Genomic DNA, 13,495 nt, shown 5'->3' with positions numbered 1-13,495 from the left:
TGGCAAATGGGAAATTAGCTGAAAAATTCATTTTTGGGTCACAAACTATTCATGAATTTGGATTGAATTCGGATTGAATTCAGCAAATAGATTCAGCTCAAAACAAAATTGGATTTAAAAAAAAAAGTCAAAACTGGTCAGCCATTTCAGAATTAAATGTTTTAACGTTTTGTTTCGAAACGTCATTTTGTTTAGGGAAATTAATTTTTTTTTAACAAAGGTGAAAAACACCCCAAAATGACCCCAAACAAATTTAAAACAAAACAAAAAAATATCAGTTTAGGTTAGACTCTTTTTAATACAGATTTTGTTTGTTTAATTCTCCAAACTGAAAAATCAATGATTTACTGAGCTCTAGTGCTTATCTATTGATATAAAAGCATCTAAGGTCACTTAAAGTTGTGTGTTAAAAAGCAAGTGTGCTGAGGTTGCAGTATGAAAAAGGAGCACTGGATTGTGTTACTGACAGTGTGGTAGGCAGTATGAAGGTGGAAAGGAATACACAAGTCTTTCTCCTTAACTTATTTTCCTGATTTTAAATTATAGGTGGATGGGACATACCCTGCCACAATCTTAACTGGCAGTAAATGCAGTTTTTGTGTGCTATTAATATAGAGTTAGGGTAGTTTTAACCAATTACACTGTGCGTAGTTCTGTTTGTGCTTTGTATTGGTGTGTACAAGTTAGCACTTGCCTCTCCTGGTGATATTTATACTGGGTTGGCTACACCAGTGCAAATCTCCAATATATAGATTCATAGATTCCATGGCCAGAAGGGACCACTGAGATCATCTAGTCTGACCTGCTGTATAGCACAAGCCACAGAACTTCCCCAAACTAATTCCTAGAGCAGATCTTTTAGAAACACATCCACTCTTGATTTTAAAATGGTCAGCGATGGAGAATACACCGTGACTGTGGGTAAATAGTTCCAATGGTTAATTACTCTCACCATTAAAAAAATGTACACCTTATTTCCAGTCTGAATTTGTCTAGTTTAACTCCCAGCCATTGGATTGTGTTATATCTTTCTTTGCTAGACTGAAGAGTCCATTATTAAATATTTGTTCCCCATGTAGCTTCTTATAGACTGTAATCATGTCACCCCTTAACCTTCTCTTAACCAACATGGATGTGCTGCACCAGTTTTAAACCAGGGGAAGCTGTATTGATGCAAACCTTGTATTACAGCGATGTAATGTGTCTGCCAGGGGCAGCTCTAGGCACCAGCAAAGCAAGCACGTGCTTGGGGCAGCCCGTTTGCAGGGGCAGCAGGGATCCAGCCTGGGAGCTGAGAACCAACGGGGAGCCTAGGGAGCCGTAGTTCCTTGGGCCTGGTCCACACTAACCCCCCACTTCGGACTAAGGTACGCAAATTCAGCTACGTTAATAACGTAGCTGAATTCGAAGTACCTTAGTCCGAACTTACCGCGGGTCCAGACGCGGCAGACAGGCTCCCCCGTCGATGCCGCGTACTCCTCTCGCCGAGCTGGAGTACCGGCGTCGACGGCGAGCACTTCCGGGATCGATCCGGGATCTAGACAAGACGCGATAAATCGATCCCAGAAGATCGATCGCTTACATCCGGACCAGGAAGTAAGTATAGCCGTACCCTTGGTTAGCTCCCTGCCTATAGAGCCAGCCCTGGAGCAGGGAAAGAACTACATTTCCCAGCATTCCCTTGGCCACTACCACCAGGAAAGGGGGAGGGAGTGAGGTAGCTGAGACCTCATGCTGCAGTGAATGGAGAGCTGCACTGTGAGTAGGGATACCATATTTTAACATTCAAAAAATAGGACACTCCACGGGGAGGGAGGGTAGCCCCACCCTGCCACAATCCACTCCCTCCGACTGCCCCCCACAGAAACCCCAATCCATACAATCCTCTTGCTCCCTGTCCCCTGATCACCCGCTCCTGGGACCCCTGCCCCAACTGCCCCCCAGGATCCCACCCCCTATCTAAGCCCCAATGGTCCCTGTCCCAAACTGCCCCCTCCTGAGACCTCCCCCAACTTCCCCCCTAAGACCCCACCCCCTACCTGTCCCCAACAAACCCCTGGGACTCCCATGCCTATCCAACTGCTGCCTGTCCCCTGATTGCCCCCCTGAACCTCTGCCCCATTCAACCCCCCTTGCTCCCTGTCCCTTGACTGCCCCACCCCCTGGAACCCACTACCCCTCCTCCAACCCTCCAGCCCCCTTACCGTACCACTCAGACCAGCGTGTCTAGCTTCGCGCAGCACCAGACACGCTACTGCATACATGCTGCCGTGCTCCCCTGCGGAGCCACAGGTCCCCCGCCCCTCCCCCCCCCAGCACCTGCCTTCCAGATTTGAACACCTCAAAATTCAGGAGTGCTCAAGCTCAGTTTGGGCATCTGTTACTTCATTTCTCCCAAATCAAATATACTGATCCACTGTAACTTGCTGTAGAAAAAGTAGGATAAAATTGAGCAAGAAATGCTTCCCAGTGGTTATTAGGACTGGAATTGCTATTTTCAACAGCCATTGCCTTTTTTGTTCATTTGTTTAAAAGGAAGACCGTGATATTGCATTGGCAAATTCCCATAGAAAGAAAGAGTGGAACAAAAGAATAATAAAGGCACCTCAACTTTTCCTCATTTATGTAGGACAGTCTTATAATATGCATCCAGATATCCTCCAATCACACAAGCTGAAAATTGTTCCACTTTACTGCAGTTCTGTAACTATATGGGAACCAATCCTGTCTGTGTTCTGTGCACATCCAAAATTCCTGCTGAATGACCTGCCCTGGGAGCGAGTTACCAGTGACCCAGGGCTGCGGCAGGAGGGTGCAGGTGGGGGGGGGGGGAGAGAGCCCAGGGCTGGGGCAGCAGGAGGTGTGTGTGGGGGGAACACAGAGCTGAGGCGGCAGGGGTGTGTGGTTGGGGGGGGTGAGAGCCCAGGGCTGGGGCGGCAGGGGGGTGCGGGTCAGGGGGTGAGAGCCCAGGGCTGGGGAGGCAGGGGGGTGTGGGTGGTGGAGAAGAGCCCAGGGCTGGGGCAGCAAGGGGGTGTGGCGAGGAGCCCAGGGCTGGGACGGGGGGGCAGCCAAAATTTTTTTTGCTTGGGGTGGCAAAAAAACCTAGAGCCGGCCCTGGTGTCTGCAATGAGGATTTGCATCTGTGTAGCTACATCAGTACAAATATCCTCAAGTACAGACAGACTTGGTGTCAGACTGCCCATGCTTGCTGCGAGGTATGTTTCTCTGCAGTGCAGTAAATATATACATGTTTGTGACCATTCAGAATTATACCATCTTTAGAACACAGAGCTGAAGTCTGGTTGTTGGCTTTAGTGTGCGGGTGCTGGGTGGTGTTGGTGGGCTGTGCTATACAGGAGGTCAGACTAGAGGATCTGGTGGGCCCTTCTGGCCTTAAGCTCTATGACTCTATGAAGTTACAGCCTGGTGTTCCTGGTCATCATGATGTTTATGGTGGGAGTTGAAATGATATTTTTTCTTATTTCATTCATTTTTACTATCACTCATTGTTACGAATGTTTATTTTTCACGTGTATAAATTAAATCTTCTCAAGAATGAACACTATTAAACATGTAAATGTGGAATGGGGCTATGGGGTGTACGTGGAAGAGTGGGGAGGGCATCAAGCCAGGGAGGCTGCAGGGGCATTAGGAACAAGGGTGTAGGAAGGGAATCTGTGCCCATCTAAACAGCAGGGGTCAGAGGTTCAGCAGAGAACTCCACTGACCAGCACTGCTCTCCAGCCCCCATGCCAACATCTATACCTTCTCCACATATTTTGTCCCTTCATGTCCATTCTACCCCTCATCCAGGCCCCAGCCCCCATTCCCTGGAAGGTCTTGATCCTCCCCAGTAAGAGTCCCTGTTAGTCTGCTCACCTCTGGTCCATCAAACTGGGGTGACCTTCCAGCAAGCCACACAGGGTTAACCAGAAGTGGCAGCTCTGCTCCTGAGTCAACTCAATGTGTGACCCCCACCTCTCTGACCCTCTTTCAAAAGTGTCCCAGCCCTGAACTGTTCTGAGAATGCATGCGAGTGTGAGACGTTTGGAGTCATTGAGAATGTGTTCCCTTAGCTAGAGGAAAGCAAAAGAGTAAGTCTGGCAGGAAACATTGCAAAAGGGGTGCTTTGAGCAGTTTTTCTTTTACAAAAGTTAGTAAATAAAAAAAAAAATTGCATGGAAAATTCAATGGCTTCCTGCAGAGTTATTGTGCTAAATTTGGAGACTGAATTAAATCAGTGTGTGAAAGAGAGAGGTTTTAATTGTGATTTAAGTTTGACTCTCAATGCATCCTTGACTATGGAGTTTCTTTTGCTTCCACCCTACCAGTGGGCAGAGCCAAGTCTGATTGTGCTTGTAATGTTTGGAAGAGTCTAGATGTGAAGTCTGTTATTTACTCCATCTGTAAAATGAGCTGAACCCCACTGAATATTGCAGAACGCTGGATTCTGATCTGAATTTTGCAGCCTGTGGCCATTTCTAATGAATATTTGAGGTGAACTGGGAGAAAACAAAGGGAACTGCGTGAGGAAAGCTAAATAAGGCTCCACTTGGATTCATGCCACAAGCTGCCTCTGAAACTTATTCAAATAGGATAGGCTACTTAGTTCACAACACAGGAAGATGGGGCTTTATCTCCCAGCTCAGCCAACTTCTATCCCCTGATTACTGCCAACCTCTTTTGGCATTTAATCTCCATGGCATCCATGATATCAGCTAGTGTTACAAGGTAATGCTGATGGCAGGTCCTTTTATCCAGCAGCTTAAGATGATGATTACCACAGTACTGCATATGGTTGCTCAAAGGCTGTTCACAGCTCGAGTACCTGCGAGCAGTGCAGGTACAATGCACCCTATATGGCTTTCACTTGCTGAGCTGAGGTAGATGGGATCAATTTATCCTGAGTTGCACTGGAAAATCATTGACTACATACTGTAGCTACAACAGGCTCTTCCGTTCACCCCAGCGAAGCCCCACTGTTTTCCCTTTGTATGTTTCTCTTTATTTAAAACTTCCCTTTTTATTTTTTCTGAGAAACACAAGAGAGGTCAAGATGCTTATTGTAAACCTGGCTGCTTCTCATGGTGCACAAAGTGTCCTACATCTGACCTTGAGAGAAATCCTAGCCTCACTGAAGTCAATCACCAAACTCACATGGACTTCAAGGGGGCCAGGATTTCACTCCTATAGAGTGTTTCTAGTCACAGGACTGATGCTTTGGACAAGCAGTTCTTGCGAAAAACTACAGGTACAACTCCCAGTAAATTTCATGTATTCTTGTAAGAGGGAATAGCCTTCCACTGAATAAAGCATGGTGTCGTTGAGGCAACTGTTTTTAGAGGGATGACTGGAGAGAATGTGTCTTGGATGCCCTTGATAAAGGTATTCCTATGTGAAAACTGTGGCAGAGGAACAAATCTGATCTGATTTCTCTCTTTCATATATGGCCAGGGGTGGCAGGTTTATATAATTTTTGGTGGGGCCCAGAACAGGTCCAAGTGGTGTGTGTGTCCCCCTCCCGCCCCAGCACCTAAGGCTCTGGGAGGGAGTTTGGGTGCCAGAGGGGTGCTGACTCTGGGACGGAGTTTGGGTGCTGGGTGCAGGCTCTGAGCTGGGGCAGGGGGTTGGGGTGCAGGAGGGGGTTTAGGGTGCTGGGTGTGGGCTCTGAGAGGGAGTTTGGATGCTGGGTATGGGCTCTGGCCTGGGACACAGGGTTGAGGTGCAAGAGAGAGTGTGCGAGGGAGTTTGGGTGTGGGTGCTGGCTCTGGGCTGGGACAGAGGGTTGGGATGTGGGAGGGGGTGCAGGACATGGGACTGGGCTGGGGATGAGGAGTTTGGGGTGCAGCAGGCAGGCTGCCCCAGGGCTGGGGCAGGGGGCCAAAGAGGACTCCTCCCCCCAGCCCTCTCCCCCCCGGCACCACTCCCTTGTAGCTGGCTGCAGCAGTGGCTGGTGATGGAGCGCAGCGTGGAGCTGCAGAGAGCAGCCGCCCACTGCCCAGGGCAGGCAGGGATGCTCGAGGGAGACACACGGGGGTAGTAGATGGGGCCAGGGGAGAGACCTGGCCCCAAACATTGGTGGAGCAGACCCCCGGGCCCTGAATTTGCTGGGCCCATACAACTCGCCATCCCTGTACATGGCAACTACTAGATCAGTTATGTGATCCCAAGTAGGGTTACCATATTTTGTGCCTCCAAATGGAGGACACTCCACGGGGCCCCGGCCCCGCCCCCAGCCCCGCCCCCGCCCCAACTCCGCCCCCTCCCCAAAGTCTCCGCCCCCTCCCCTGCTTCCCGCGAACATTTAATTCGCGGGAAGCCTGAAGCAGGTAAGGGGGAGTGGGGGGGGGGAGGAGGCGCGGCCCAGGCTGGCCCCCCGGCGGCTCCAGCCTGGGTCAGCTCGGGCCCTGGGGTGCCGGCCCCGGCCGACCACCCCCGGCCCGCCCAGCACTGCCGGCCCCCGGCGGCCCAGCGCACCCCCCCCCCCCCGCTATTGCGGACCGGCTCCCGGCCCCGCGGCCCAGCGCACCCCCCGGCGGCCCGGCCCCGCAACCCCGCGGCCCAGCGCACCCCCCCCGCTACCCCGGACCGGCCCGCGGCCCAGCGCACGCCACCCCGGACCGGCCCGCGGCCCAGCGCACCCCCCCCGCTACCCCGCGCACCCCCGGCTCCCCGCTCGGCTCCGCGGCCCGGCGCACCCCCCCGCTACCCCGGACCGGCTCCCCGCCCAGCCCCGCGGCCCGGCGCACCCCCGGACCGGCTCCCCACCGCCCGGCGCACCCCCCCCCCCCCACTACCCCGGACCGGCTCCCTGCCCGGCCCCGCGGCCCGGCGCACCCCCCGCTACCCCGGCCCGGCACCGCGCCCCCGGCTCCCCGCCCGGCACCGCGCCCGGCCCGGCACCATGCCCCCGGCCCCGCGACCCCGGCCCGGCTCCGCACCGGCCCCAGCCAAAGAGGCCCCGGCCGAGCCCTCCATCCCTCCCTCCCGATTTTCCCGGACATGCCTGGCTTTTGGGGATTTCCCCCCGGACGGGGATTTGAACCCCCAAAAGCCGGACATGTCCGGGAAAATCCGGACGTATGGTAACCCTAATCCCAAGGATACTACTTCTATTACTATTGTGTACTTCGAGTATGAACCATTCAAGGATCTCAAAATAATTTACTAATATTAATCAACTGAGCCATCAAACACCCCTTTGAGGCATTTAATAACAATACTAGAACCCATTTCTGATATAGTGCCTTTCACTCATAGATATCAGAGTATTTTAGAAAGGTGGGGAGTATCATCACCATTTTACAAATGGGAAAATTGAGTCAGAGAGGTTAAATGTCCAATGACTCAGAAACAAGAACAGAACCCAGGTTTTATGGCTCTTTGTCCCTTAACCCTAAGACCAGCTTTCTCAAATGTGCAGGTAAGGTTAGTCGGTTTAGCCACTTGTGAGGAATCCACTTTTAATTGTTTATTTCCCTTATCAAATAACAACTAGTCTATGAATGTGTTCAGTGAAACAGGTTTTGCATTCTTTAAGCCCAGTTCAATCTCTATATGATTCCACTGGTTTCACTGATGAATTTTGCCCTATAAGTTTAGAGGACTTGTCTGCATAAAACTACATAGTAAAGCCTATCTTTTCTCACCTGGAATAAAGGAGAAATTAAGGGGTTATTAGATGGAATGGCTGGAGGTTGAAGGCTAATTTTAGTGGGATGCCCTACCAAATACATGGTAGAGTGGCTTTAGTTGTTTGAGAGGAGAGTTTATTAATTGGGAAAACAGAGGAACTTAACTTTTTTAAAAAAATATTAGACTTCTAATTGTGTGTTTGAAATTTGGGGTAGTGGCCATAGCTTTGTGCAGGCTCTTGAGAAATAAATATCATCATCTACTATAGCATCATCTTGCATGAGTGGCCAATTCATGCTCCATATTTCATAATAAAAGAATGGGAGTAATTAACTCCTTTCCCCCCCAGTGACAGTTATACTAGCAAAGTCTTGATGAAGAAAGCTTGCCTTATACTCTGAAGGGTACACTACCCAAGATCTATGTATTGTGTTCATTTCACTCATGCAGTTAGCATTATGAGTGTTGCTGGAGATCAAAGGCAGGATGTGGTCCAAAGTGAGTATCAGGATCAGACAGAAGACCCAGAGCTTGATTCTCCACTGTCAAAACCTTGTGTTGTCACACCCATGTCAAGTGAGTGCAAAATGCGAACCTTCCGATTGTAATGCTAGTGTTTAACATTCACTTTACATGGGGTATAAATGGTGACAAGGGCAAAGCTACTGAGAATCCGGTTCCTTGTTAATAAACTAGAAAAAGGAAGGGGAAATACCTGCCCTAATTTATTATCCTTATCTCCCTTTTCCCCACAAATGGACTCAGGTTACTTACTATCTTGTATTTAGCAAGAGGGAAAGTAATGAGTCTTATTCTCCACCAAAGCCATTCACTTATCCCTTCAATTCACCATTCAAGAGCAGTAATGAGAATGGTGATTACCATAGTTGCTTTCGTACTGCTTGGCCTTTCAGTGTTTCCACATTGAAATTGTTCGTCTTTGCTGGCATGATGAAGAACACTACGACTGTAACATCACTTCTGTGAACCTAAACAGAGGAAAGATGGAGGGAAAACTTGCAATGTTAACAAGAAATCGTTATGCAAAAACTAAACAGAGATTCCAGACAATACAGAAACCTTGTCCACACTGGGAATTAGCCATAGTAGATGGTCAGCAGAACCCATCTGCATTTTAACTAGTTGTTCAAGAAGGCCCTGGTCCTGCAATGAGGTCTGTCGGGGTGGACCCTGCCTTCAGGGGGGCTCCATGTAAGTAAAAGAGTGTACTCAAACATTGCTCATTGCAGGACTGGAGCTAAAAAGGGGTTACCAGGAAAGTCAAATACATTACTGAATATCTACACTGTTATTTTTACTCTTCAACGAGGATTTCAAAAGATGTAGATATAAAGCCAAACTGCAAAGATAAAAACCACACACAGTATTTAAAACCATAATATTAAATTACTGTGATAACAGCTAAGATGATTTAAACTGAAAGAATTGTTTAAAAATCAAATGCAGTTTTTATCATGTGTCCCATTTCTTTGTACATTGCATTTCAATCAGCTCAGGGTGTATCCCTAGCAGGCATTCAACTAGCATAATTTTCTCCTACAGGTCTCCCAGCACTTGTTGCAGCCAGCAGAAACTGCCATGGAAAATCTGGGCCTTTGTTTACAGTTGGTTTTTCTTGCTGGTTCTCTCTCCTGCCTTAGCACAATGATGTTTTTGCTTGTTTGTTTTTTGGCTGGGGGGGCGGGGGAATATGCAAAGCTCCAGGGAAATATTTACATAGAATAGAAACCCATTTTTTAAATTTTAATTTGCAGCACAACTACATTATGAGCCTAATGTATCTGACAGCTCCCTTTATGGAGTTACTGGCACCCTCTAAAAATTTTTGAAAGATGTATTCTAATACATATTATTTCTAAAGGACATGAACCAAAACCTGGGATGCAGCATCTCTATCATCAGGGAAGTTTGCTTCTGTATCTTGAAGACAGTCGACAGATGTACATCCCTTGCCACTAGAATGGGCCAGAGTGCTTTCTCTTGGTGTAGCTGAGGAGGGTCTGTTCCACTATCACAATCCAGTAGCCATTTAAGAGAAGAGCTAGGTTACAGCAGCTGGAGTGGTCCCAAAAGACTGAAAATTGCTGGGGCACTGCACTACCGACTTTTTTCCTCTGACCCCCAGCATCCTTCCTATCTATCTGTGTACCAGAGGCATTGGGGCTGGCAGGTGGTATAAAACAAGCCAGCTTTATGCCAGATGTGGTTTCTCCCATGCGGGGGGGAAATGCCTCATCAACCCTCTTTAGGGCAGATACAAGGACCCTTTGTGCCATGACCTTAGCTGTTAGCAAGGATCTGTCCCAATGTATATTTTATTATCTTCAACATTTCAACCAAGCTTTCAAACCATCACCAAAATGGTTCTGTAAAATATTTACAAATATTTTAATCAGATGCCACATATATGTAGAGCTCAGACACACTACTGGACATCCATTTTAGAAGCATCTGAAGGGAAGCATTCCTAGATTCACAAACAGCACAGATAGCTTGCTCCTCCCAATTGGATTACCCTCAGCAATAATTGCAGACCGGACGTTCTCCATGATTCTTGTCAGCAACACTTTTTGTTAATGTCGTCATAATTAGATACAATAATAGAACGGTGCAATGCATCACTTAAGCAATTCTTTCTCCTCTTAGTTATGCAAGACATTAGCTGTAAACAGCATTAATAAACCTTAGCTGGGTGAATGCTGCTAAAACATGGCTAATGTTATATCACATTTAACCACCAGTATAAGGTGACCTGTTGTGTTGGTGAACAGATCAAGTACTTCCTTTCAGTCCACTGATTTCAATGGCATAGGAAGATAGGACTGGAAGGGACTTCCTGGGTCACTGAGTCAGCCCCAGCTATCACAGGAAACCCTCCCCATCATATGTTAATGGATGATGGCAGTGGAGCAACTGTAGTGGAAAAGATTCTTCTGGGATCCCATGACTCTAGAAGCTCAGGCTTTAAGAAAAACACCAAATATCATGAGACTTATGATAAAGTTCTGAGAGTTGGCAACACTGCAGTGGAGTAAGATAGCAAGCATGCCTTCCAATATTTCTCTATGGTTCAAAGGAACAAAAATGAACATCTGGTGGATACTAAGGGCTAATCACTGAACTGTTACTAAATACACTGTATACAGAACACAGGGCAGCACTGCAGGGACACAGAAGCTGCAGGGGATGGAGTGAAGCAGGCAGGAGCACTCTACAATAGGCACAAACCGTAGCTCTACACCCTCATGAAGTCACTGTTGGGTGACAGAGATGTTTGTCAGTCTGTCCTTCTGTCTCACAAAAGGAATCAATTTAAAAGTCAATTGGGTCTCCTGTTTTCGCCAGTCTGCTGTATCTAGGGTTTATTGTTATTCTGGAAGTTTCTTTAGTATCTAGATTGTAGAGTCCCAGAGATGTGGAAATTTCTGCTTGAGCTGGCAATGGGGACCACATTTTCCTGCTGTAGCTGGGTGAATATGCAAAGGGATTTCATAGTGTGGAGATTCTGGCATGTGATCTACACACTTGGGTGAATGTCACACTGATAGAATTAAGAGTGTGTGTTTGCGTGCACGTGCACGTTTAAACTAATCTGCAGCCACACTACTGTCTGCCAAGAGCAAAATAATACATTTGATTTCTATGTGCCCTTGCCCAATAGACTCTGAATCAGATACTTGAAGCTAAGCCCTACTTCAAAAATAGCGATAGAGCGTCTGCACCAATTACTATAAAAAAAAACTCCTAGGGCCCCAGTCTCTGCTACATTAAGGTCACTTCATGCCACTCTGACAGTGTAGAGGGTCCTTAAAACCCTCCTGAGAATATCCCCTGGGCAGGGTGCCTCCTCAACTAGTCAGTGATGGCATAAAGGATCTATGCAGGCCTTGCTCCCATTCACTGGTGTAGGAGACATACTGAGGGCAGGTCAAGATAGCAAAGAGATACAGCCAGAGCACACTGTACTATTGCTGTTCCTTGAGTCCCAAGGCCATGGGAAGTAGCGTTTAATTTACAGCAGCCCTGAGGCTGATCTGACATTATACTGAGCCAAGCAGAACTCTGACTGCCCCAAATTATTTGAAGCTACCTTTGCCCCTTCCTGTCCCAAGCACAGAAATGGTAGTCCTGAGAAATTGGTCCTTAATGCACAGAACTCCAAATTCCCGGGATAAACATGGTGGGAAGGAGCTCAGCAGGATGCAGGCAGTGGCACCCTTTGGTTGGGCACCCCAATTGACAGGAAAGTCTATGAAGCTAAGCAAGAAAGCCATCACATTGCTATGGGACCAAAGACATTATAGTAAACAAAAGCATGGTGAGATTTTTGTATGTGACCTACACACCTGGGTTAATTTCATCTTGATAGAATTAAGTGTGTGTATAAGATATCTGCTATCTGCATTTCCAAATGCTTTCTTACCCGCAGCAGGAAGTTTAATCTGGATAAGGCCTCTAGAAACAAATCAGCTCCTTTGTTTGAATATTCGTATCTCCCAGCGATGAAGAAAAACAAGGTCCTTGCAAGGTTGAAGTCAAGATGGCTGAAACCAGGCAAACAAACACAAAAAGGTTCAATCGGTGATCAAACAAAGCAGAGAGCAATTCTCTAATCAGTGAAGGTCACTGACATACAGCAGCTGCCTTACTGACCCACAAGCATCAAAAAGTTAAGGATTACCTACAGTACTTCACATTAAAGTGGCCATTGAGCTCCCTTTTGGGCAAGTAGCATACCCATCACCTTCTGCCTGATCCTATAAGGGGCTAAGTGGAGACAGGAATGAAATCTAGGCTTCGGATCCTAGCTCCCACTCAGTCAGTCACTGGAATCACTAGGTAACATTCCACCTCAGATATAAAGTGCTCTTTACAGTCTGCCTACTCTAGGTCCTGCTGTAAAAGGTCTGTACAACCAGATGCTAATTTTGAAAAGTAAAAGCATACCCATAGAAATGGCCTCGAACGAACTCTTGGATCCTAGCCTTGTACATGGCATGCAAATTCTGAAACTCATGCATTGCTGAAAATTTCTTAATGTTCAAGCCATTTGGAGTAACAACATCTGGAAGAAGCAAAGAAAAGGCAGAGATAGACATCTTCAGAGTTTGAGAAAGCTTTAAGGAAAGAACCAAAATATCTTTAGTTGTCAATATGTAAAGATGTACTTAGTCTTATTGCTCATGATGGGCAAATGGCCTTCTCTAGCGCTACAACTTTTCATCAGTTTAGCTCTATAAAAGCAGCAGAAGACTATAGACCAAATTCTGATCTTAGTTACACTGGTGTAATTCCAACATAACTCCACAATGTTCAGTAGAGTTACGCCAGCTTTATACCTGTGTAACGAGGGGCCTTTTGTCCATAGGGCCACTAGAGGAACCACCCTACTATCTGTAGCATCAAAATTGCTTTGAATCATGTTTTACCTGCAGAACTGTACCTTAACAGGCTCTCAGTGTGGATGATTTGATGCTGGAATATTAGTATCCCCTCAGTGTTACAGGTGGGGAGTTCCAGGAGGTAGCCTGCCCAACCAGGGCTGTTGCTGAATGCTAGAATTTAGCCCTCTGTTGGTATGTTACATCCCCTTTCCCTGCACTCTTTGTCTGGTTTGTCTCTATGGACTGTAAGCTCTTCAGGACTGGGAACTCCTTTTATTAGATGTTTGTTCATTGCATAGCATGATAGGCCCCCATCCTAATAAGGGGTCTCTGGAATACACAGAATTGAACATGTATTTTAAAAAAAATGTACTGCTCCTCAAAGTATTTTAGGTTTCTCCTGAAAAAAAGCTATGCAATTGTAGTTTGCACTTCTGTAGTCCCCCGTGCCTTCC

At 47.3% G+C, this 13,495-nt stretch overlaps 1 protein-coding gene across 1 annotated transcript in view; it reads right to left on the bottom strand.

The window, feature by feature from the left end:
- Positions 1-13,495, bottom strand: part of GYS2 (glycogen synthase 2) — a 79,472-nt gene that overhangs the window by 17,782 nt on the left and 48,195 nt on the right. The window contains exons 6-8 of the mRNA XM_054036875.1: positions 12,604-12,721; positions 12,080-12,200; positions 8,518-8,624 (exon numbers count right to left, since the gene is read on the bottom strand). Coding sequence (XP_053892850.1) covers positions 8,518-8,624; positions 12,080-12,200; positions 12,604-12,721 — 346 coding nt within the window. The remainder of the gene's footprint in view (positions 1-8,517; positions 8,625-12,079; positions 12,201-12,603; positions 12,722-13,495) is intronic.

The sequence above is a fragment of the Malaclemys terrapin genome, chromosome 1 (assembly GCF_027887155.1).
Source record: "Malaclemys terrapin pileata isolate rMalTer1 chromosome 1, rMalTer1.hap1, whole genome shotgun sequence".
In the NCBI taxonomy this organism is placed as follows: domain Eukaryota; kingdom Metazoa; phylum Chordata; order Testudines; family Emydidae; genus Malaclemys; species Malaclemys terrapin.
This window is presented reverse-complemented; position numbering and strand designations above follow the sequence as displayed.